The sequence below is a fragment of the Vipera ursinii genome (assembly GCF_947247035.1).
Source record: "Vipera ursinii genome assembly, chromosome: 3".
Taxonomy (NCBI): Eukaryota; Metazoa; Chordata; class Lepidosauria; order Squamata; family Viperidae; genus Vipera; species Vipera ursinii.
The window spans coordinates 160,996,882-161,022,530 of record NC_139516.1 but is presented as its reverse complement, the minus strand read 5'-3'; the positions used below and the strand labels follow the sequence as shown (position 1 = coordinate 161,022,530).

General features: G+C 38.2%; 1 protein-coding gene across 2 annotated transcripts in view; it reads right to left on the bottom strand.

Annotated features, from left to right (window-relative positions):
• The window catches only part of SPIRE1 (spire type actin nucleation factor 1), a 52,424-nt gene that overhangs the window by 13,313 nt on the left and 13,462 nt on the right, over window positions 1-25,649 (bottom strand). The window contains exons 2-12 of one of the 2 annotated variants that reach the window (XM_083360730.1): window positions 23,273-23,307; window positions 17,361-17,588; window positions 11,822-11,947; window positions 11,172-11,252; window positions 10,199-10,363; window positions 9,355-9,441; window positions 7,231-7,360; window positions 5,280-5,449; window positions 4,120-4,210; window positions 3,760-3,902; window positions 1,866-1,919 (exon numbers count right to left, since the gene is read on the bottom strand). In XM_083360730.1, coding sequence (XP_083216856.1) covers window positions 1,866-1,919; window positions 3,760-3,902; window positions 4,120-4,210; window positions 5,280-5,449; window positions 7,231-7,360; window positions 9,355-9,441; window positions 10,199-10,363; window positions 11,172-11,252; window positions 11,822-11,947; window positions 17,361-17,588; window positions 23,273-23,307 — 1,310 coding nt within the window. The remainder of the gene's footprint in view (window positions 1-1,865; window positions 1,920-3,759; window positions 3,903-4,119; window positions 4,211-5,279; window positions 5,450-7,230; window positions 7,361-9,354; window positions 9,442-10,198; window positions 10,364-11,171; window positions 11,253-11,821; window positions 11,948-17,360; window positions 17,589-23,272; window positions 23,308-25,649) is intronic. The other variant, XM_083360731.1, reaches the window with a different exon arrangement.

The following is a 25,649-nucleotide window of genomic DNA, read 5'->3' as shown; positions in this document are numbered from 1 at the left end:
GGTACTAAGATGAGAAGTTGTATGTATGGTTGAAAAAAGAGTCTTCCTTGGAACCTGAACATTAGATAGGAAGTAGAAAAGGGAAGGCTAAACATAAAGAAAATGTTTGTCTACCATTTTAGATAAAATAACCCCAGCATTGATATTTCTTTCTTTCTTATTAGGAAGTCAGCTCAATATAACCAGAATTAATGTACAATAAAATACAAGCTCCTGCTAATTCTGCTGGAAGAAACCATCACAAGATAAGTTCCCTGCTAATTCTGCTGGAAGAAACCATTCAACTTTCTTTTCAGTGGAAATGAGGATTATTTAAAGGTGGGATTTCTTTCACCAGAAGATAAAGAGTGACAATCCATCAATCCTGAGGGAAGGAATGAAGAAGGAGGATGTTAAATTTAACATAGGATAATGTGACCTTATTTATGCCACTTTCTTTATACTTTGAGAAACTGCAGGCTTAGTATTGTAATATTAATTTTATATCTTTTTAAAAATATAACTTTAATGGTACTGTTAAATGACAGTGAAACAGTTGCTCAATGACAATTCACAGATTGTTATAAAATGCTTATAGCTTTTCCTAAAAACAAAAAATACATGTGAAATTATCAGTTAATTAATTATCAGAAAGCATAAGCTCAACAGTATATATTTATTTTTGAACAACATAGTATGTTTTTTTAATCACCATATTGTATAGCAGGTTCATCCTTGTGAACAAACACAATTACTGGCACAGGACTATATTCTAATTCAGGAATTATTATTGCTTTCTAAAATGCAGTATTGCTTTTTTATGTATATTCCAAAGATCCTCCCACACTTTCATATTACAGAATCCTCATTTTATGGATATAAAACTCCATTTAGGAAAAAAGAAGAAAAAGAAAGAAAAAAATGAAAAGAAAATATTGTTCTGCCTGATAAATGCAACAGCAAAATAAAAAGCTACAGGAAAAGTATTTTATAGATTATATAAATTATAATATGTATTTATTCAAAACCTACTGTCTGTCCGCCTTATATCTGACATATACATATAGTGTACATACATGCATGCATGTGTATATGTGTACCAATATGTGTATATATACTGTCAGATATGGGAAGGCAGCCAGTATTATATGTATGTATGTGTGTGTGTATGTATGTGTGTGTGTATATATAAATATAAATATATATGAAGAGAGTGGGAGAGAGAGAAAGAGAGAGATAGGGGGGGGAAGAGGGGGGGGAAGGACAGCCTCTGTGTATATAGATTTTGGTCCCAACTCTAGTTGATTTCTGGAAACTATTTAAGCTGAAACTTTTTTAGTGAATGTTTGGGCTCCAGCACCAGTTTTGCATATTTTTGACTGCTGGTTTTTTTATATTTTCAATTTTATCAACATTGTTGTTTTTTAATGTCGTGAAATGCTATGAGTCTTTATAGAATTGTGACAGGATATAAATGTGCTTGATTGAGGGTTCAGTTTCTTCCATATTTGTGGCCCTCATATACATCCAAATGGAAATCTGCAGGGGACTACTAAGAGCTGATAAAACATAAAGTTACAGAATATTACAATATTACAATGACATTGGTGGGCAGGTGAGAGAGCTACCAAGTCTAAAAACAAATGTAACTTCAGATACTAGAAAATTATGATACTTTCAGGAAATTTTTGATGTATGCTGAAACTTCAATCATTTCAGTCACTGCCTCCTTGTAATGTGGGAATTTTGGCAAATCACTATAGGAGTTTGAATAAGTTCTGCTGCTTTGTGATCATTCATTCTATTTTAAATTTGTTAACACATTATAACTGCCTTGTTTTTAAGGAAACCAATATATAAAATGTTTAAAATAAAGAAATACTTACAAGAAGTCTCCTCATTCTCAAAAGACCAAAGAACAACAGAATTAGGGGGTTTTCCTTTCAGTACAAGATATAAAATATGAGATTATTTCTTATTCAGAAACTTCTGTAGTTTTATTTTTTTTAATTAACATTGATTACACCCCGCCCATTTGTATGCTGTTCCAAGAAACTGATTTAGCAAAGCAAATGCCTTGTGTGATACTGATGCTGTTCTGATTGCTCTTAGGGGCTTATCTTGACCCCCAGTGAGTTCTGGTGGATGGCAGTGCCATCCTTTGTTGTCTGAATGAAGGATTTTTCTAGCTTGTTCCTCTCAGAACAGATAAGAGGAACAAATCCAGAATAAATTGTTTCTGAGATCATGCCACACAAACCCTGGGAGAAAGCATCTATAATTTGTTAGCCTGAATTGCTTTTTGAGATAATTAGAATCATTTAGATTATCATGTGGCTTATTTTCTAACAAGCCATAATTATGAAAAATTATTAAAACAGCCAGTTTAAGTTTTTCAATGGATATTATATTCAGAACTCTTGCTCTACTTTTAATCCCAAAGGCTAAAATAAGAATATACTGCAATTGTCAAATAATATTACTTCTGCTAAAACAAACTTCTGAGTTTTTCTTGCAATAATATTACTAGGACCATTTAAGAAAAAATGAATGATAGGCAAACAACTTTTAAATTATATGATTTCTTTAAACTAAGATGAGCACATCTATTAGAAATGCCAGATATCTCAGAAATGATAGACTTTTTCTGAAATTGGGTCTCCACAAAAAGCAATTTTATGTAGTATATATGAATAATTACTACACAATTGTTTATATTTCTAACTGCCTGCATAACTATACTTCAAACAATTTTCACATGTACAAACCCATTATTCTCCTAAAGCTATTTCTTGGGAAATAATTGCTTTTGTTCTGTACTCTGCATATGTAACTGACAAATGAGTTTAAGATAATCTAGGATCAGACAGTGAAGTCACGTTAGAATCATATGTCAAAATGCATTTAATTTCTTAGAAAGCAGCTCTGATCTATAAATTAGTGGCGGAATGCAAATTAACTTCAGTATGCTGAAAAATTGGCCTCCAAATCAGAACCTCTTGAGCCAATGCAGAATAAGAAGGCATTTTATTAAGATCAAATGCACCCCTCTTCCTAAACCTGAATTCTTTCAATCTTTTATCAATTTTAAGAATTCTTTTAACAAAAAAATGGACCTTCTTATAAAATACAAGGATTCGGCATTTTGCCAGCTCCTAAAACAGGCATTTTATTCCCTTATGACAATTGTGTTTTATTTGAATCTACTTTCAGATAAAGTTACCTAACTGAATGTACTGTATTTTCTTTTGATCCTTAGATTCAATAATACTATATGACTACACGGCATTCTAGGCTCTTTAAATATAAGAAAAACATATTAAAAATATGCAAAAACATCATCCAAAAGATTCATTTTCATGTACCATATAGAAGACATTTTACTTGGAGATATATTAATTTTGTTAGCAAGTTTATATAAAAGCATCAGTAATTAGGCACAACATTCAAATCCAGAATTTAAAAGCTCAGAGTTATTTCATTCTAGATCTTACTTTCAACCTACAGTAGGGGTAGGGAACCTTGGCTCTTTTATGACTCATTGACTTCAACTCCCAGAATTCCTAAGCCAGCATGAAGTCCACGAGTCATAAAAGAGCCAAGGTTGCCTACCCCTGACCTACTGGAAAGAAAATTAAAGAGCTGTTCCAAGGTTTCACGATTTTGAGCTAAGGATTCATCACAGCATATTTTTAACATATGGATTTGCTTCCCTCAGTGCTGGAACCACTATGTTTGATCTTGCAACCAATGCTGAATTTGATCTACTACAATACTTACAAGCGATCTGGAGCTCTGTTTTGTGGGAGGCAAGAATTGCCGTACGTTGGTTGGCGTTTCCTTCTCAATGGAATGTCGTCTCTGCGGTTGTTGTCTCCTTTCTGGCTGTGGTGTGGATGATATTGGCAAGAATTTTGGAGGCACTGTAAATTTGATAAGAATGAATTAGGTTCAAATTTTGTAAATTAATATTTTAACAGTACCTGTAATGATGTCATACAAGTAGAATGAAAGTAGCATTATATCATATATCATATCATATAATATCATCATACACACACAAATCTCTATTAATCCATCAGGTTTAAAATGTTTCTACTGTTTCAGGAAATCTTATTTGTTTTGAGCATTTTTACTCACCCTTTTTTCCAGATATGGTCTCCAGAAACACCTCTTCCATCTGGGAGGGAGAAACACTACCACTACTGGCTGATTTGTGTATAGACTCCTCCTGGAAATAATAAAATATGGCAATCAGTTGTCTCATTTCTCCTTAATTGGGAAGCAATATAAACAATATGCAGGAAAATATAGCATAATGTATAATGATGCAGGATATGGAACTGTATAAGATTACCTAGTCATATTAATGCTTCTAGAAAACAAAATATCACTGTTTCTTCAAACAGCAGAAAATATTATAGAGGCCATATAATAGGCTGATAGCTACTGTATAAGCTTCTTCTCCATATGTGCAAGCTTTATAAACTAAAAGCAATTCAGTGGTGTACTATAGATATCAATAGTACTTACGTTAAAGGAGTATTCATACTGGGATTCTGTACAAGCCAAGGGTGAAGTGAGAGCAAAGTAGACCCAACTCAATGTAAAATATTACCAACATCAAGAACATGACCTAATCCAAGGTTATTTATTTCATATAGATGGTTTTTCTAACATCTGCTAGCCAGAACTGGTTAGAACAGTAGTCATTAGGATGAATTGCATAAAACCACATTTTGTTCAAAATGATTTCAACACTACTTTTATCAAATGTACTACACAACATTTTAAGCAAAACAAGTCCCAATGTGACCAATAAAAGCAGTAAATGGAAATGAACCAATTGCAGGTAGTCCTCGACTGATGATTGTAATTCAGCCTGGAATTACACTGACTTTATGATCATTTTTGCAGTGATCATTAAGCAAATGTGACAATCGTTAAGAGAATGCATTGGTTGTTAAGTGAACATGGTGTTGATTAAGTGAGTCTATTGTCCACAATGGGTGTTTTTTTTCCAGAAACCAGAAGTAAATGTTATTTTCCGGCAAAAAAAAAAGAGGTCATAAATTGAGGTCATGTGAGTGCAGGATATGGCAACTGATTGTAAATGCAGACTGGCTGCCAAGCACCCAAAATATAATCACTTGACTGCAGCGAAACTTCAAATCTGGGTTATAAGTAGTTTTGGGGAGGTCCGTCATAACTTGAATGATTACTAAGTGACCAATTGTAAGTCAAGGATTACCTGTAAAACCCTAAAAACTGAAGGGATGCATTGTTGCTATACATCTTACCTCTGAATCTGAGCTATCCAGTTCAGCCAAAGTGGGAGCTTTCAAAAGTCTCTTCCGCTGCACTGTTAATTTCGTTGTCCCTAGGCCATTTATCTTTGCTTTGGATTCCAAGCTGCCATTCGCTATACAGCTTTCTAATAGGTTTTGGGAGGCTGCTGATGTGGGTACGTCTAGGAAAAGCAGAAAAAGAGCACGAATAAGCACTGCTACTGTGATATTTATCTTTTCTCCTAAAAATTATGTCAATGCCACACCAGTGTTGCCTATATACTTCGATATAAAAAATTATATGGGAAAACAATTGGGACAGGGATTTCCATCACTAACTCATGTGGTCATAAAATGTGAGGTCATATGACTGTATTGTTTAACAACAACAATCCTGGCATCATTGCCATCACTAAGCAAAGACCTCCTTGCAATTTCCTGCCAGCATTCAAAAAACCAAGTTAAGTAGGGAAGCCAGCAGGATGTTTCAAATCCCAGCAGTTTGAAAGCAGGCCAGCAGGCAGTGGCTGCTGACAGGCAGGGAAAGGCTGTGTGAATGGCCATCAAGATGTGGTGAGAATGCAAATGGGGCTTTGGGTGCTTGCTGCCAGGCATGGGAGGACGCGCAGAGGCACAACATGAGGACGGCAGGGTTGAGGGTGGCTGCTTCTGGGTGGGATAGACTTACCAGAGTGACTTGCAGCCTTGTCTGCTGGCTTCATCATTAATATTGGTTGTGGGAAGCTGAGAGGGAAGTTGCAAATGGTGATCAGGTAACTGCGGAATGCTGCACCTGTTGTGTGAACCTGTTGCCAAGCATCCACATTGCAATCACGTGATTGCAAGCATGCTGGGACAGCCAGAACTTTGAAGACTGATCATAATTTCAACTAATTCAGTACTGTCATAACTTTGAATGATTGCTCTACCAGTGGTTATTAACCAAGGATTACCACATTTGAATATGTATCAATATTGAGTTAACACAATGTATTTTCTGTTACAAATTGATACTAATATAATACATTTGATGTTTGAAATAGTCTTGCCTACATTTTTGAGTAATGGTGTATAGATTTAAAAAAATAATCAAAGAACTTCTGCTCTAGTAATAGTACACATGAAATATCCAGGGAAGCATAATAGCATTTATATGGGAATTCGGACAACTTGAGTCATTGAATGAAGTAGCTTCACTTTGTTATTTGCTGAAAGTTATTATCTTATTTTTACCTGATTTCTGATAAATCAGGCAAAAGGAGCACTAAGCATATTGTCTCTTCCTTAGAAATTTGATTACAAACAATTAGCAATCCTGCTTTATTGCATTTTTGCTTGTGGAACTGAAGACTGCAAACAAGGGGAGGCATATGATTTCTGTAGGTGATCCTATATAATCCTAACTCTTATTAGTCAGAAAGCTCTTAACTCCAGAGGTTCCATAAAAAGGTAACAGAAATGGCATTAAGGCTTTACTAATCCATCGCCAATTCCCTCTTTCAAAATGAGATATAAGCTTAAAGTTTCCATGAAAATTAATTTAAAAAATTTAAATTAGCTACTTTTGTTTATTTTAGTAGAAAATATGTCCCTTCAAAGTGTTCATATTTTAATTTTATCTATTTCACTATATTTGTGTTTGTACAGTCAGCAACAGAGATTAATCAGTCAGGCACTTGAAATGGCTAACATATTTTAGAAATGAAGAGTGACTTGGTTAACACATCTTGGAAAAGTTTTCTCCAAGTTGACCTTGATTCCTAGAGGCTACATTGCATATGCACACAATTTTCTTGATAATTTAATTGCCTTCTTTTGGGGGGGGGGTATTTTTCATCTTCCAGTCTAACCTATATCTACTGGTATTTTGGGGAGGTTTATCATCCAAGGACAAATGACTCATGTTCCACTCAGTTCCTAAGCCGAGAGACGAACCAAGTTTCATCAAAATCCAAGTACTCACCTAGCCTGCTACGCCTGACCTCATCAGGTGAAACAGGTCTTAGTTTTCTTTCAGATTTTATTTCTTCCAGAATTCTTTCATGGAGGCTACGTGGCCGTGGTGGAGTTGGCTTCAGTTTTCTTGCAGATGCCTGGAAAGAATAACATATCTCAAAGAAAAGTACTGACAATGCTTAAGAGATGTTCATCAAGATACACAGCTTTACCTGAATTAAGCGTCCATTGAAATAAGATAATAAGGTAAATTTCTAAGCTACAATTTAAAAATAATAGATGCTTGCCTACAGTATAACTATGGTTTTTCAAGTGACTATTGCATATTCACTTTAAAAGATTCTAACTCTTCTTCAGCCTAAACATCAAACAAACAAACAAATAAATAAATAAAACCTTTATTGTCAAAGTACAACATGTGACCATTGAGATTAGCTGAGCCTCCCGCCGTGCTCTCTCCCCCCAACACACAGTGACAACAAACACTCCATCCTACCACACCATGTGAACCAACTACACCACATACTGGTGTATGCAGTCAATTCTGCATAAATTCACAGAGATTATATCCCATTTAAAAGCCTAACAGCCCACGGATAAAAGCTATTTTTCAGCCTGTTGGTACGGCTGGCTATACTCCTATATCTCCTACCAGATGGTAGGAGAGTAAAGAGATACCGTCCAGGGTGTGAGTCATCCCTGAGAATCTTCCTCACTCTTCCAAGGCAACGAGCCCTGGCGATGTCATCCAGTGGTGTCAGGGGACAGCCCACAATGTCTTGCCCTGTGCTCACTACCCTCTGTAATACTTTCCCGTCCGCGGCTGTCAGACCAGCATACCAATCGACAATACCATACGAGAAGACGCTCTCTATAGTAGACCGGTAAAAGAGGGTCATTAGCTGTTGTTCTACCCTGTTCTTCCGCAAGACCCTAAGAAAGTGAAGCCTCTGTTGGGCCTTTCTAGCCACCTGGGTTGTGTTAACTTTCCAGGTCAGATGTCTTAAATATAAAGGTAAAGGTAAAGGTTCCCCCGCACATGCGTGCCAGTCGTTTCGGACTCTAGGGGCTGGTGCTCATCTCCGTTTCAAAGCTGAAGAGCCAGCGCTTGTCCGATGACGTCTCCGTGGTCATGTGGCCGGCATGACTAGACGTCAAAGGCGCACGGAACGCTGTTACCTTCCCACCCTGTTTTTCTACTTGCATTTTTACGTGCTTTCGAACTGCTAGGTTGACAGAAGCTGGGACGAGTAACGCTACGCGGCACTCAGGATTCGACTCACCAAACTGCCGACCATCTGATCGACAAGCTCAGTGTCCTAACCCACTGAGCCACCGCGTCTTAAATATACTAGGTTTTAAATGGGGGAAAGCACTTCTTGTCTAGCCACTGCATGTGCAATAGGAGAGATTTTCTGGCTATCTGCTTAATTCCTTGAATTGATGTCAAAAAGTTCTTTCTTGCAAACCAAAGAAGAGACATAAGAGAGATGGAGGGAAGGTCATTTCAATGCACAGATGACCACCCAAAGAACCACAGTTATGAATAATCAGCTTGTTCACCTTTGTGGTGGAGGTTTTAAGAAGAGACTGGACAACCATTTGTCTGAAATGGTTTCAGGGTTTCCTGCTTGAGCAGGAGGTTGGACTAGAAGACCTCCAAGGTCCCTTCCAATTCTGTTACACTGTTATTCTGATATATCTGATTCATCCGAATGGGAACACACACACACATACACAAAGTCACACTTTCAGATAAGGGACAGATCTTCATGTCAGAATAGATAACAAAACCAATAGGCTAAGAGAAAAATCAGCTGTAGCAGAGACATCAAATTGATAGTGCATAAACTATAAAGGATGCTGAGATGACTGATATGAAACAGCAAAAATACGTGAGATTTTATTTCAAAATAATTCCTCTATTGTGTATTTTATATAAATGGATTTGAAGGATGCCAATGCTACAAAATATAAGAAAAAAAGCTGTGTTTCCTATATTTTAGAGATGACTGGGAGAAGCAGTGGGAAAAAGCTGAATATGAAGTAGTTAAAGCAAAAAGATATAGAAAATCTCTTATTTTCATTAACTTTGTCCCCCCGCCCCGCCCCTTTCCATTGTATTACATACAGGATTTAATGGAGGTCGAGACCGGATAAAGTCCAAGATAATTTCATGGGCACTCTTTTTTAATCGTGGAGGGATATCCCCACTGACCTAAAAGAGAGAAAGAAAAATATCTATTATTTTGCTTGCACATCAGTATCATGCAATCCAAAAGGGGAATGAATTCTAAAAAAATCATAATTGTGGCGATTACTGAAATGGAGTCGATTGACCACCAGGAGGCAGGCACTATGTAACCAGTTTTATATTATCTGAAATCTGTAAAATATAGCTAGCCAGATGTTATTCTATAGGGTTCAAAAGGTCTTCGGGAATTGAATTAATGGACTTTTGCACTTTAGATTACTATATATAAAGCATTAGCTTTAGGAGTTATCCTGATCCTGTGCTCAATGGTCACAGGAAGAGATACCTAGAAGCTATCAAAATTTCTTAGTAAATGATTTATAATGTTTATATATACAATAAAACAAAATGAACTTCAATTTTATATAGTGTTCCAGCTGAACAGTTTGGCAATTTTTGTTAAATCCATATGATATGATACAAAAATCTATGCATCTAGTTTTTATCTGCCTAAAGAAATAAGGTCCTTGTTTCTTCCAAATAGCAGATCCTAACATAGTAACATTTATTGAAGTCAAGGTGATTTTCAAAATAGCTTGTAAAATTAGCTAAGATTCTATTACTCTAAGGGCAAAAATTTAACAAAGCAATATAAAACCCCTCCAGAAGGCATTAGTTTTTCAAATGAACTAAAATAGTTTGCTTTTTTCTCTTTTTTGGTAGTCCTAACATAATTTAAGGCTATGCAAAAAATGACAAAATTGATTTTGACAGAGCTTACCATAACCTTTCTTAAAGTGTAGCGCTTGGATCGAATATCATCCATCAACATTTCATATGGAGTGAGCTGATATTCTATGGGAAGAGGATTGTACTGACGTTCTTGAACTTTCTTAAGTTTTACACCATTTCGCAAATCTCTCATAACTTGAACCCAAAACTGGGCCTGAAGTAGTTAAGAATAAAAAGTTAATATATATATACAACAAAGTTTGTATTATTGTATTTTAAGCTCTACTAAACTTATAAGGTAAAGGTTCCCCCGCACATGCGTGCTAGTCGTTTCCGACTCTAGGGGCCAGTGCTCATCTCCGTTTCAAAGCCGAAGAGCCAGCGCTTGTCTGAGGACGTCTCCGTGGTCATGTGGCCGACATGACAAGACGCCAAAGGCGCACGGAACGCTGTTACCTTCCCACCATAGTGGTCCCTATTTTTCTACTTGCATTTTTACGTGCTTTCGAACTGCTAGGTTGGCAGAAACTAAACTTATACTTATATGTAAATACTCATCATACCTTCTACATGTATCATGAAGCAAAATGGTGCTTCAGTTTTAAAAGCTAGGCTAGGGTTTACTTTACTGAATTCTGCAACAATTATCTTTTCCCAACTAACTTCCATATATTATTCCATTTTAGATAACACAATCCCAAATATTTCTTTGTAAGCATGTATGCAGGATAGGAAAGGTTATAAACAAGCAAGCAGTTAAGTACATTGTCAGATAACAAAATAATCAGTTGCATGTCTTGAAATTAATAGAGCATCTAGAGTCACGTTTCTTAGCTTCAATAACAATAAATTCTTTATTATTTACTTTATAGTGGAAAAAGATGTAATATTAGCCATGATTTTATAGATTTTTATATGTGCTTCTTTGTATATATTTGATATAAATATTTGATAGAGATTGCGTTGTCTGGCTATAAGTTTCTAATATAAAGCCGTTACTTTATGAAAAAAAGTTATCTTACCCAATCAGCAGTTTTTAATTCATCAAGGTCAGTGCTAGATTCTTTATTTCCTTTGTCCATTGCCTGCATTTTCTTTAAATTCTATCAATTAAAAGAAAAAAATATTTGTTTACAATAAGGTCGGTAAAGATACAATCCTACAGATATTGCTGAACTATAGCTATTAATTCTACCCAGCACGGTCATTGGTAAAGGATATTATGCATTATAATTTAGCAACACCTGAAACAACATCAACACTGTCAGATAAATTCATATTTAAAGAGATCATAATTATCACATGCTCATTTTGGCATTTGTCACTTCCATACAATATTTTGTAACAAACACAGTAAAATGAAGATAGTAACACAGGGGTGTCAAACTCGCAACATCACGTGACATGTCGTATCGCGACTTTTTCCCCATTGCCAGCAATGGGGTGGGCGCGGTTTCGGCGTGATGCATCCGGCCCGCGGGCCAGCAGTTTGACACTCCTGTAGTAACACATTGATATGATGGATATATTGAGAGTGATGAAGGAACAAGAAGGTGAGAAATGAAAAGCTACAGGTAGCCTTGAGCAATTGTTTCAGAGTATTAATACTAAACAACAGAAATATATGACATTTTAAAAAGCCAAATAACTAAGTGATTTGTACATTGCTTACCTCTCTAGCACTTTTAATTTTGGCTAAGAATGTGTACAATTCCATTGTTTCAGCAAATAGTGCGCGACATACTGCTTGATAGTGATTTGGTGCATCTGATTGGGTTGGCAGATGGGCAGCGCAAAGCTATGCAAAAAGATTACAAAAGCATAATGAGTTTTGTTTTACAGAGAAAATACAAATGCTTCATTTATAATTTAAATGTCAGAGAAATGTAATTTTATTTTCAATATCATAAAATATTTTAAATCATATTTGAATTATTCTGCTACCCAAGAAAATAAAAAACAAATGTTGTTTAACCACACATCATCTAGCAATATCTAGAGTTTTTTGCCAAAGAATATATGCATTAATAAAACCAGTTCATCTAGAATAAATCCTAACAAAACTAAAACAAAACCCATAATTATACCGAAGGCTTGGCAAAGTGAGAATTGCAATAGGAAAAACAAAATAAAACAAGGGATTATTTCTTCTTTAGGTACATATGGCTCAATATGGACTTAACAATATGAACTTTTACTTCTCTAGGTACATATGGATCAATGTGTACCGTATTTTCCAGCGTATAAGACGACTGGGCGTATAAGACGACCCCCGACTTTTGAGAGGATTTTCAAGATTTTTCGTCTTATACGCCGGAAAATACTTACATGCCAGTTGCCAAGTGTCCGACACAAGCCCGATTCAGACCCGTCTGATGCAGATGGTGCAAAGCCCTGCCGGTTCCCGCCTGACGCCGGATGGCTCCGCCGGTGCCGCCTTGAGAGGGAAGGGCGTGAGCTGCCTGCCACGGCTCCCCGAGCAATCCTTAGCAGTCGGGGAGCGCGCGCGTGTGCAGGACTGCCCTGCCGGCTCCTGCCCGATGCCGGACGGCTCCGCCGGTGCCGCCTCGAGAGGGAAGGGCGTGAGGCACCTGCCACGGCTCCCCGAGGTCTCCTTAGCAGCCGGGGAGCACGCGCATGCGCAGGACTGCCCTGCTGGCTCCCACCTGACGCCAGCCTGCCCTGCTTCCTCCACAGTGAGAGGGGAGGGCGTGCCTTCCCGGGCTCGTCGACTTGCAACCACGCCAGAGCCGAAAGGGGCTTTTCCTTCCACCCACCCTTTGGAATAAATGCAAGAGCTCCCGGGGTCTGGCATTTGCAAGGGGGAGGGGAAGGGGATTAGAGGCTCTTGGGGGTGGGAAGGGAGAGTCACGTTGGAGGGGAGACTGGACTAAGGAGGCTTGAAGTTGCTTTGCAAGAACGGGGGTGCTCGATTGATTTATGTACTATTTTCCGGCGTATAAGACGACTGGGCGTATAAGACGACCCCCCAACTTTTGAGAAGATTTTCATGGGTTAAAAAGTCGTCTTATACGCCGGAAAATACGGTACTTTAATTGCTCCATGATCAGTATCAGCTCAAGATTTTCATCAAATTATAAAGCTCGCCAGATTTGCTCTTCACTGTTCTTTGTTTGCAATTAGTTCCAGATCTTTAAAGACATGCTTTAAAGCAGGGGTGAGCAATTAATTTTCCCAATGGGCCACATGAAAAACTGGGACTGTTGCTGCTTGTCATTAAGTCTCAGCTACCCTAGTAAGTACCATCAAGCACTGTAGTAAGTACTTACCCTAGTAAGTACCATCAAGTTGCCTCCTCTCACAGTTTCCAGTGGCAATCTTTTGTGCTCAGGTGTCCTGGGCACAGAAGTACCTGTTGTTTTTGCTTTTTAAAAAAAATAATAATAATCATTTGCCTTCTTCTGCTGCCTTTGCTGTCTCCTTTCACTCCCTTTGCTGCATCCTTTTCACTGCCTTTGTCAGATCCAGATTCTCTGGATACACATGGCTAAAGCTGCACTGTCAAAAGGAATGAAAAGAAGGCAGTAACGGCAGCAGGAGGAGGTGGAAATGGCAGTGAAAAGGAGGTGACCAAGCCAGTGAGGTCTTTCTGTGTCAGCCATGGCAGCTGGGCACAAAAGGCGAGTGGGAGTGAAGGCAACTGGGAGAATGAATGCTTGCTGGGCCAACCTGATGTGGCTGAGGCTTCTCAAAGCGTGGCAAGTAGGCCCAAACTTGAGTGGTTCTGAGGCTGTTTTCTGGCCCAGAGGAGAAGATGGCTAAAAAGCAAAGACTGGAAGAGACAGAAGGAGAGGGGGAGTTGGAAGCAGTCTTTATTTTACTAAGTCTAGAGGCTTGAGGGATCAAGTAACCTGCAGATTTTTGGTTAGCTACCTGTAACAAGGATTGCGGTCATGTGGTATCTCGCTTTACAATATTACTGACTTATAACAGAAAGATCCAACTTTCTCTAGCAGAAAGTTAAATCCTATCTATAAAACGCTACAGTGTAATACAGTACAGTATAGTATTGCTTTCTTCAATAAGCCAGAAAACAAAACAAAAAAACAAACCTGAATTTAAAATGGTATCTGCCAAGAAAGATTAGCCTGAAAAATAGTGTAGCGTTTAGGTGTTCACTGTTTCACAATAAAAAAAATGAAAAAGTGCTTCAGTTCATATGTGGGGGCGAACATAGTGCCTATTTACAAACATTTTCTTATTACAGCAAGATGGAGAAAAAAGCTCTTTAGAACTTTTTATTTTTTAAGAATTTTATCATTACTTTATCTGAGTATACTTTTGTAAACCATCAAAGCTTTCCAAACTCACTACATATACAGACATCTTCTACTACAAACAATAATGGTTTAAAACACTCATGATTCTTACAGAGAAAATAGGCATGATTTGAGCAAACAAGAAAGCAAATTATAATTGTTCTTAAAGTTAAAATTTTGCAAGTGCACTTGTGTCATTGTGCTAGGAAGAAGTTTGCAGTCCAGATTTTTGCATAAATATGGAGCTGATGGTTGATTGCTGAACACAGTAGGTGCAGCATATGATGAAAACAAACCATCTGTCAGAAAGGAATGCTTAGTGAATGGTTGAAAGTTGGGAGTGTCTCCTTGGTTGTTTAATATATTTGTGAAATGTGTTTGAATATTAGAAGCTCGGGATGGCAGTTGGGCTGTAGGTTTGATCTCCGAGCTTGGTGATTTGGCTGCAAACATTTCGTCTCCATTCGGGGTGGGGGGAGGACATCTTCAGTGTGCTTTGAAGATGTCCCCGCCCCCCGAATGGAGATGAAACATTGCAGCCAAATCGCCAAGCTCGGAGACCAAACAGCCCCCTAATATATTTGTGGATAAAAGCATAAGTAATATTTGTGGTACACATAAGGAATATTTGCACATGATGCTGTGTTATTGGTTAAGACAAGGCTTCACCAATTTTTTTCCTTCATTATCCAAAACTACTTATCATAAAGTATTTTATGCAACGTAAGTAAAGCCTTTTAAGTCAATTTAAATGTCTCTCTTGTGATTGGATAATGGGGTTGTGTGTCATTACCTAAAGAAAAATCATTTTACCCAAGTCTGAGTAATTTACCCAGGTTAAGAACTTGAATGATTTTGTATAATATCATGAGGTATGACCAGACAGTCAACTTATCAAAGACAGAGTTGTATGATGAAAGCTGTGTGATGAAAAATAGAGAAAGTAGATGAATATGTGTAGCTTGGTTGAATGTTTAGCAAAGATGGGACAAAGAAAGGAGAAATTCTAAAATGTGCAAATGTTGATCAAAAGGTTATAGGTAATATGTGATCTGTAATGAATAATGAATATTAAAATGGCTATGTGTAACTGTGCTACAGTAAGTGTTAGGTAGGCTAGAAGAAGCATTTAAAAAGTTGAATGTGGTGGGAACTGCATACCTAAGTATGAACAGTAAAACAGGAAGAGCAGCTTGTGACTTTCTCATAAATGGACATATTTTGTTTTTTCTAATTGTGGCACAGCAAGTATAGACAGCAAGTATATCACATGAAACCAAATTCTATGTGCTGTAACCTATGTAGAAGGTTGTTTTTGTAGAAGGTTGTTTTGATCAGGTGAAAGTAGACATTTCTCTACCCAAATCTTCTCCTATATAGACAGGCATTGGATAGCATATAACCAGGTGGATCTCAACAAGCTAAGCAGGATTTTATCTTTTTGATATTAGTCTATTGCAGACAGGTCAAACACAAGGCCCGGGGGCCGGATCCGGCCCGTGAAGTGGTTTCATGTGGCCCCCGAAGCCACCCTGGAAACAGTGAGGGAACGGCCCCTGCTGCCTTGGCCCTGGCCCAGAGACCCTCCTTCTGCCAGAGACCCCCAGATCTGTCCCACTCCTGCCCAGGCCCCCATAGGCACCCTTGATGCGAACGATGTAGAGCTGGCCACGCCCACCCAGTAGGCCATACGCACTCTAGCCATGCCCATCCAGTAGGCCACGCCCACCCTGTCCATACCCACCCGGCCCCCTGAGGGCAACCGCAATGCTGATGCGGCCCTCAGTGAAATTGAGTTTGACATCCCTGGTCTATTGAATAGTCTTTAAAGGTGAAAGAAATGTCCAAGGAGAAGGCAATAGAAAATCACGCCTACATATAGGTAGTCTTTGACTTATGTTCATAATGGTGCCTGGACTTTCTGTTGTTAAGTCATGACGGCTGTAAGTTGAGGTACCATGTGATTGGACCATATTTTATTACTTTTTTTGCAGCAGTTCTTAAGTGAACACTGTGGTCATTAAACAAACACCAAATTTGTTAAATGGATCAATATATTCTTACTGGCTTTTTTGCGGATGCCAAACAAAGAGGTCAGAAACCGACAATGTCAAAAATTGTGAATATGGGTTCATGGAATGCTGCAATTGGCTACAAAATTGGCTACTGCCTGAAATGCAGTCATTGACTATGATGAGGTGTGCAGCTGTAAACTCTGGAACCAAGTCGTAAGTAGCTTAGAGAGGGGGTGTTGTCATAAGTTCAAACAGTTGCCAAGCAACTGATCATTAAGTGTGGAAGAAAGTCACCAAGCATCAATGTTCACTCAAAGCCTATGTTAATAACTATCTAGAGATAGTAACTACTTAAGATGTGAATACTGTATTTTGACAGAAAAACTTTCATGCTGAATTAAAGGGCAAATTTACAATACTAAATAAATACGTTTAAATAAAGGGCTATTTACAGAAAAATATTTTTTATGTACCCAATTTTGCATATTGCAAAAAAATTTAAATTTTAATCTGACTTGAGATAAACAGATCTCTCTGGTATGTGTTTATATGAAAATGGAATGTGCTAAGAATGTGTGGGTTGTAGAAGAATATTACATCAATGCAGTGATGAAATTCCCAAGAAGCTTTGCATTGGAATGACTGTAGTAGAAGACAATAGACTCTTGAAAACTGAAATGCAGTAAAAACAGAAACAAAAATCAAATTTGTGCTAAGTCATATATCAGATTAAAACAATATTTTAAATTAGAAGATACTGTCAGGGTCAACCAGGTTAACACTATAATATCTAAGTTAACTGTAATATTCTTTATTAGACAACCACTATGTCAATGCTCTATCTAAACATAAAAGGTGTTGTTTACTTTAACTGTTTCTTAAATATCAACATTGGATAAATAGATTAAAACTATACCTTCATGACATCTCTATAAGACTGTATAACTTCAATATTGCCTTTATGTTCATCATCTACGACTTCATCCAGAGCTTCATAGCCTTCATCTTTGGTCGCATCTGCCTCCACTGTATTAGTCATATGATCAATCAGTTGCTCCAAAGGAGGGCTGAGCTCTCGCTCTTCATTCTCTTTCAAGCCATAATCCAGTGCTTTATAAATAATAATTCCTAGTGATTCTATAACCTGAAAAGGGATTATATCAAGTTTTAGATAAACAGTCATTTTGCAACTTCTATCTTATTTAAGTTATAGTCCAAAATATCTGAAAAGCAAAATGCTAGTTTATATTAAATCAGTAGTTAAACAAGAAAAAAATCTCTTACCATATTAATATTATATAAGGAAAAAACCATAATAATTACAATATAATCCAGACGTTAACTAATTAGTTTCTAATATGCAGCTTGCCCCCTACCCCACAAACTAACTTGCCGATGGTACTTTTCAAAATACTAAAATTGGATAAGTTTTGTTGTTGTTGTTGTTAGTTGCGAAGTCATGTTTGACTCATTGTGACTCCATGGACAACATTCCTCCAGGCCTTCTTTACAGCATCAGACTTTCCTTTCACCACCAGACACATCCACAACTGAGCATCCTTTCGGCTTTGGCCCAGTCACTTCATTCTTTCTGGCGCTACTAGTACTAGCCCTCTGCTCTTCCCCAGTAGCATATTGGACGCCTTCCGACCTGAGGGGCTCATCTTCCAGCGTCATATTGTTTTGCCTTTTGGTACTGTCCATAGGGTTTTCATGGCAAAGATACTGGAGTGGATTGTCATTTCCTTCTCCAGTGGATCACGTTTTGTCAGAACTCTTTTGCTATGACCTGTCCGTCTTGGGTGGCCCTGCACGGCATAGCTCATAGCTTCATTGAATTACGCAAGCCCCTTTGCCACAACAAGGCAGTAATCCATGAAGGGGTGGATAAGGTAGATGTGTTTAATTTTAGTTTGTTTGCTTTGAATAACCAGGCTGTAACCAGATCACTTTCAATGTTATGCAAACATTCTTCCTTTGAAGTCTGCATGTGGAACTATAGGCATGATAAAGCTGAGTTGAGTAGAACACAGCAAGCTTACTCCACATAATATAGGAAGAGAGTCTACTGTAGGAGATTTAGGTTCAGCAAGGAAAAGTGGGGATGAAAGGGAAAGTTCCAAATGGAGAATGTAGGACAGAAATTAGAACTAATAGATGGGAAATGGGACAAACATCCCTTTCATGTTCTTTTTCATATCTACCCCTCCTATTTCTTTGATGTTTGAAGGGGGCTGAAATTTAAATGATAGATTTTAGTTAGATTAATAAAGATAATTAGCCTTGATGCAGATAATTAGAAAACTAATATAAGGGCTCTGTCTCTCTTTGTTATATATTTAATAAACAAGTATTAAAAAATAGACCTTTTAATTATATTATGGTCTTTTATTTTCACATCTCATGCTGTAATACAATATCATGCATACCATTCTCCCACACTTAAACAATATAATACAGCATTGTCCATAGACTTGTTGTTTCCCTGAAGTTCTCATATTCATAAATAAAACAACAAAGCCTCAATGCATGTTTTTCCTTGTAAACACTAAAAAAGCTGTCTTGAGCCAAAATTCTTGCCTCTCTAATTTTTCATCAGGGCTATTTATTCCTTCAGCTTGTTTTTTTTTTAAAAAAAACAAAAGTTCAAAAATTTTCTGTCATAGCAAATTATGTTTATCCTGCCATGTGAGAAATTTTCAAAAAATCATGGAACCTTAGAGTCTGGTGCCACTTAATATTCTGATTTGCAAACTTCTGAAACATATCAATCCAAATTGAATGGATTACTGGATAAAAATATAATGCCAATATCAATTAATTCACAACAATAGGGTAAATTACACTAGAAACATACTCAGGAATTAGACCAACAATTCAGTGCAGATTATTTTTAAGTCAGGAAATAGATGACTAAAGCATCCATTTTATTTAGGTACTAATCAACAGTAAATTACTATAATGCTCCATATAAAAATATTTCATGCATTCCTGTAATAATAGTTTAGACCAGGATTTTTCAAACAGTGGTACGGGTACCACCTGTGGTACATTGGCACCTAGCAGGTGGTACACGACCATCCTAGAAAAGTAGCAGGGGAGGGGAATAAGCTGAACCAGTGGCAGCACCGCACAAGCCTGAGCGAGAGATAGCTGGAGCTGCAGGGCTGTCAGGGTTCAACGGAAGCACCAGGATCAGCGCCAGGATCCAGCTGGAGTCGGTGCTGATCCTGGTGCTTCTGAGCCCAAAAGAAGCGCCGATCAGCTGGAATGTTCCAGCATCTCCAGCATCTTGTAATTTACATTCAGATGCTTGGCAACTGATTCATATTTATGACGGTCACAGTGTCCCAGGGTCATGTGAAGTGACCAAACCCTGCTGCAACCACCCAGCAGATGGGGGGAATAAAAACCAAACACACTCCCACCCCACCCCCACTGCCAATCTTCAACAGAAATGCTCACAACAATGAAAACCTCGGACAGGAGGAAGAGCGCCGCCGGGCAGGCAGGCAGGTGTCTTGGTCAGCTGTGGCTTGGGGGGCACTTTTTTCAATGCCATTGTAACTTTGAGCAGTCACTAAGCAAACTGTTGTAAGTCGAGGACTACCTGCACTTTGTCACTTTTTTCCTTTTTTTTTTTTTGGTCATCAAGTTTTTGACACCTGGCTAGGCGACTGGTGCCATATCCTAAAAGTGGTACAATGGGTGAAAAGGTTGAAAAGCCCTGGTTTAGACCATTCTAAACTTAATAATGAAAGCAGTTATTTAAGTATATACATTGTTCTCTTTACTAGCACATGACTTTACTTCAACATTCTTGAGAACATTATGTACAGGTCAGAGAAAACTGCTTCACTCTTCAAACAGAAGGTTTGTTAATTTTCCTATTTGGATATGTGAACTCCTTCAACAAACAAAGAAACCAAATATATTTAAAATTGTAGCTTCACAATTAACCTTTCATGAATTGCATATTGAAAATCTATTGCCTATACCATTATAACAGAAACAGTTCTTTTTTACATTTAATTGCAGCTTTATAAATGTTAACAAATTGGGGAAAAAGCAGGTAGATATTTTAAAGCGTCTCATCTAAAATCAAGTTCATTGTACCTTGTATTGTTCAATGTCAACAACTACAGAGAAAGAACATTTTGGCTGTTTGATTACACTGGTAATCTTCTAGATGACTGAATTAGTTCACTGCGATATGAATTAGCAATGGATAATGCAATTAATAAAGTTATTTAGATTGTTGCTTGCTCCACATTTCAAGACTACAGCAAATAACTTGCTAGATGAGCTGTACTGATTCTACAGTTACAGATAAATGTATGAATAAAGCATTATGTCTGCATGATTGCAAAGTATTGTGAAATTTAAAAAATCATGTCAGATTTCAAAACATATCAATATGGATATTTTAACTAATTGGGAGCATACTTTTTTGCATGCAACTAATTCTGGATTTAGACTTTCACTAAGATCAAATTAAATGAGACTAGTGATACTAGTCCCACTGGTTGAATTGATAAACAGCAGAGAAGTGAATTCAGGAAAAAGCAGTATCCTTTGTTTGTGTATCTGTCTAATGTTAATATTAATCTGGGAGATTTACAAAAAGCCATTTGTTCTTGTACCTTATCTCATAATATTTCCAATGATCTTGACTGAAATCTAAGCTTCAGTAATAAGTACAGATAATAATTATAAATCCATTGAATCCACTTTGTTATATTTTGGAATAAACATACACTAAATAGAATAGAATAAGGGATGCGGTGGCTCAGTGGGTTAGGACGCTGAGCTTGTCGATCAGAAGGTCGGCAGTTTGGCGGGTCGAATCCCGAGTGCTGCATAACAGAGTGAGTGCCTGTTACTAGCCCCAGCTTCTGCCAACCTAGCAGTTTGAAAGCACGTAAAAATGCAAGTAGAAAAATAGGGACCACTACGGTGGGAAGGTAACAGCGTTCCATGCGCCTTTGGCGTCTAGTCATGCCGGCCACATGACCACGGAGATGTCCTCAGACAAGCGCTGGCTCTTTGGCTTTGAAAGAGATGAGCACCGGCCCCTAGAGTTGGAAACGACTAGCACGCATGTGCAGGGGAACCTTTACCTTTACCTTAAATAGAATAGAATAGAATAGAATAGAATAGAATAGAATAGAATAGAATAGAATAGAATAGAATAGAATAGAATAGAATAGAATAGAATAGAATAGAATAACAGAGTTGGAAGGGGCCTTGGAGGTCTTCAAGTCCAACCCCCTGCTTAGGCAGGAAACCCTATACCATTTCAGATAAATAACCTAGTTGCATATTATAGGCATGTATGTAGCAGAAGAGAAGTATATTTCAAACCTAAATCCTAAATTAAAGAGTAGCTGAACAAATTAATATAAGGAGCTAGCAGCAATGAAACAAATGATTCCTCTAGCTGAGGAATCATCTTACCCCAAAGGGATTGGCTTGCCCCACTGAGTCCTGCAGAAGGGCATGGTCAAACAATTTCAGCTGGTGGGGTCCAGGGTAAAAGCCTTTTCTGCTGTGGCTCCCACCCTTTAGAATGTTGTGCCATTGGAGATGAAATCTGTCCCCACCCCGCTGGCCTCTGGAAGGGACTGAAAACCTGACTGTGCCGACTGGCTTGGGGCTGTGATGGGGGCATTCCTCACTGGAGTTGGCTAATGGGTTAAGAACATCTCACCCCCTCCCATTCATGTACTAGTGTAGCAAATTTCTGGATAATTTTAATGTTTTAACATATTCTTGTTTTTATGGTGTTGTAAGCCGCCCAGAGTTGCTCGATAGTGAGATGGGCAGCAAATAGAATAAACAAAGAAATAACAGCTATTGCAATATAGTAGAAAAAAACATCTCCCTTCCCTTAAAGAGTTTAGGGCAAAAATACTGGCATTACTTGAATTAAGATACACACCTACAGTACATACACCCAATATTTAAAGTCTTACCAGAACACTGACTATATTGCATTTAGTCCATATTTGATCATATTCTTGCCATATTTTAAAATAACTATTAACATTTATTTTAAAATAATGTTTTAATCCAAAACATATACCACTCGTTCAGGGACTGTTCAAAGTTATGACAGCATTGAATGAGATGTAGGACGGGTCCTCGTAGTAGTGAACATCACAGTGTACCACAGTTATGCAGTTGTAATTTGGGCACTTGGCAACTTTTTACCAAGTATGACAGTTGCAGAGTCCAGCAGTCACGTGATTGCCATTTGTGACCTCCACTACCAACTTCCAATAAGCAAAGTCATTGGGAAAGTCAACAGATTTCAAATGGTGATCATGTGACACTGCTCTTAATGACCATCTGAGATTTGTCTAACAATGGCAGCAGCAACCGCCTTTGTAAGTCAACACAGTGCTGTAACATCATGCTTTATGACTGCAACACTTAGCAATGGAGTTGTCAGTCCCAATTACTCTCATTAAGCAAGGACTCCTAGTACTATTTCCTGACTTCGACTGTATTCATTGCAGCTAATCGCATTTGGTCAGATTGAAATTGTAAATCAATGTTATTAAAAATGTCCCTGAAGCAGAACAATCAGAACTGTAAGCAAAATCATTATTAATGCTTCTATTTGCTCTCCAGAATTTCAACTGGTGTACAAAGTGGCCAGTCATGGGCAAACTGTATGACTTCTATGTGCTTCAACTGTTTTTCTTTCTGCATTAAGAGGGAGGGAGGGAGGACTCTCTGCCTCATGTCTGTGTTACAGAATGCTACTAATGGCTTGTGACAAAATATATAAGAAATCATGTTATATTTCATATAAATTCTTACCTTTGTTTCAGAAAAATGTGAACGTTCAGATTTACCTAAAAATGTAAAAAGAAAAGTTACTGTCATATTTAAGAGGGGAAAAACAGTCAATTTAAAAACAAAATTAGAAAAATCTCAATTGCATTCTATGAACCCAATAAAGGCAAGGTTGAAATCCTTTTCAAAATCAAAACCATTTTAAGATCACCAGTTTCGAATGCATACATACTCATTTAGTTTGCAATTATACACATAACAAATACATGAACAGGCACCATTTACGTGCCATGTGCTTTTTTTTTCTTTTTCTTTTTAAGGTCCATGTCTATTTCCTTAAGAGAGAGGCCCATTAAACTCAGCACCCTCTAAGCGCAGGACAAACACATTTTTCTGGTTTTGGTTATTCAACATGTCCCTATGACTTTGTCTCCGTCTTATCTTCAGCACACATCAAAGACAGCCTAGAGACATTTTAACTGCTTGTTTTAAAGTAGTGTTTTTCCTCTTTTATTAAAATATGTTTGGCCATATTAACAATGCAGTTAGTGACATGGGCAATAGTTGAAACCTACCTACTTATACTGGCCCCTCTAGGCTTCGACAGCTATGCCCTGTTACTTCTGTCCCTACATACTGTTTTCCATTCTGCTGTTGGATTGGCAGTTGAGTTCTTTCAAGCAGCGCTTTCCTCATGTTCCTCCCAGGTTTCTGAAACTGAACCCCCAAACAGACTCCTGGATCAGCCTGAGCTGAAGCTGACTACAACAGGAGAGGTAAATCTGCACAGTGAAGCAGGGCACACAGACAGCTATCTCTTTCACACCAATTCAGGGTGCAACTCCCCCATATCTGCTACTTATTAATCAATACTGAATTTACTTGCTGACTGGAAAAGATTATTATTTACCTGTCAGGCCTCTGAAAACATTGATCAGCTTTAAGGGACTAGAAATGTATTGGGTAAAGAGCTGCCTATTTCAATTTGCAAGCATCCTTCAGCCAAAGATGAGGGAATCAAACAATTTTCCAAAGCACCAAAAAACAAGACGAGAAACAATGGATGGAAACTAAGGAGAAAAGCAACCTAGAACTAAGGAGAACTAAGAACTAACTACGGTAAATCTAGAACTAAGAAGAAATTACCTAACGGTGAGAGCAATCAGCCTTCAGAGGTTGTGGGTGCTCCATCATTGGAGGCTTTCAAAAAGAGACTAGACATTTATCTGAAATGGTATAGGATCTCCTACTCAAGCAGGGGGCTAGATTAGAAGATCTTCAAGGTCCCTTCTATTATTCTATGTTCTATGTACCTCCCCCGCTCCAAAAAAGCCTGGGGGAATAGTGATTTGAAACCAGAGAATCTTGTTTTGCCATATAGCTCTCTCAAAAAATATCACCAGTTTTTCAGGCCTACTTTTAAATTCAGACGTTTGCCCTCACTTCTCCAGACTACTCCTCTGGTGCTCATTCGCTATTTTAGGGACTGGCTCACAGTGATTAATGGGTTGATTTGTTTCTTCTAACTCCTGCTGGGATTCTATTTTCCAGGTCTTCAATCTGTGGCTGACTGAAAGGGTGGAGAAGGACTGCAGGGGGAAAGAGTGGAGAAACCCAGCTCCTGATTTGAGGAGTAAGGAAAAAATATCCAATAAAACAGAAGAGCCTCTGTTGTTTTACCAGGCAGCTTTACAGATGTACTGAAAACCGAGAGCCTGTACTGCAGAGTAAAGCAGAAAATATTATTCTGCTTTGCTGGGCAGGCCTACTCACCTTGCAGATCAATTCTCTTTGTACCACGTTTTGATAGATGGCTAAACCTATGATCTAGCCATGTGTTAAAGTATGGTTTATTCCAATGATAGCCCTTGCTCAAGATGGGGAAAACAGTTGATGGGTGTTTTTTCTGCCTGTGAGTAACACTCAACATGAAAGGAGACTAAGCTAGGGAAATCCATCAATAGCTCTGACAGACTTTAAACATTTCTGGCAGAACACAAACTCATACCGGCATCTCGGGTCAACCAGACTATTCCATCTTTAACGATGGGGGGTGAGGTGTTACCCCCCCCGTTGATAGGGCTTGCAACTTGGGTGTCCTCCTGGATTCACGGCTCAATTTTGAAGACCACATAGGAGCCGTGACCAGGGGGGCTTTTGCCCAGGTTCGCCTGGTGCGCCAGTTGCGACCCTATCTGGACCGAGATGCCCTACGCACAGTCACTCATGCGCTCGTGACCTCCCGTTTAGACTACTGCAATGCTCTCTACATGGGGCTGCCCTTGAGGACCACTCGCAGGCTTCAACTGGTGCAGAATGCGGCCGCGCGAGTTGTGATGGGGGTTTCCCGATACTCCCATGTAACACCTCTACTCCGCGAGCTGCATTGGCTTCCGGTTGC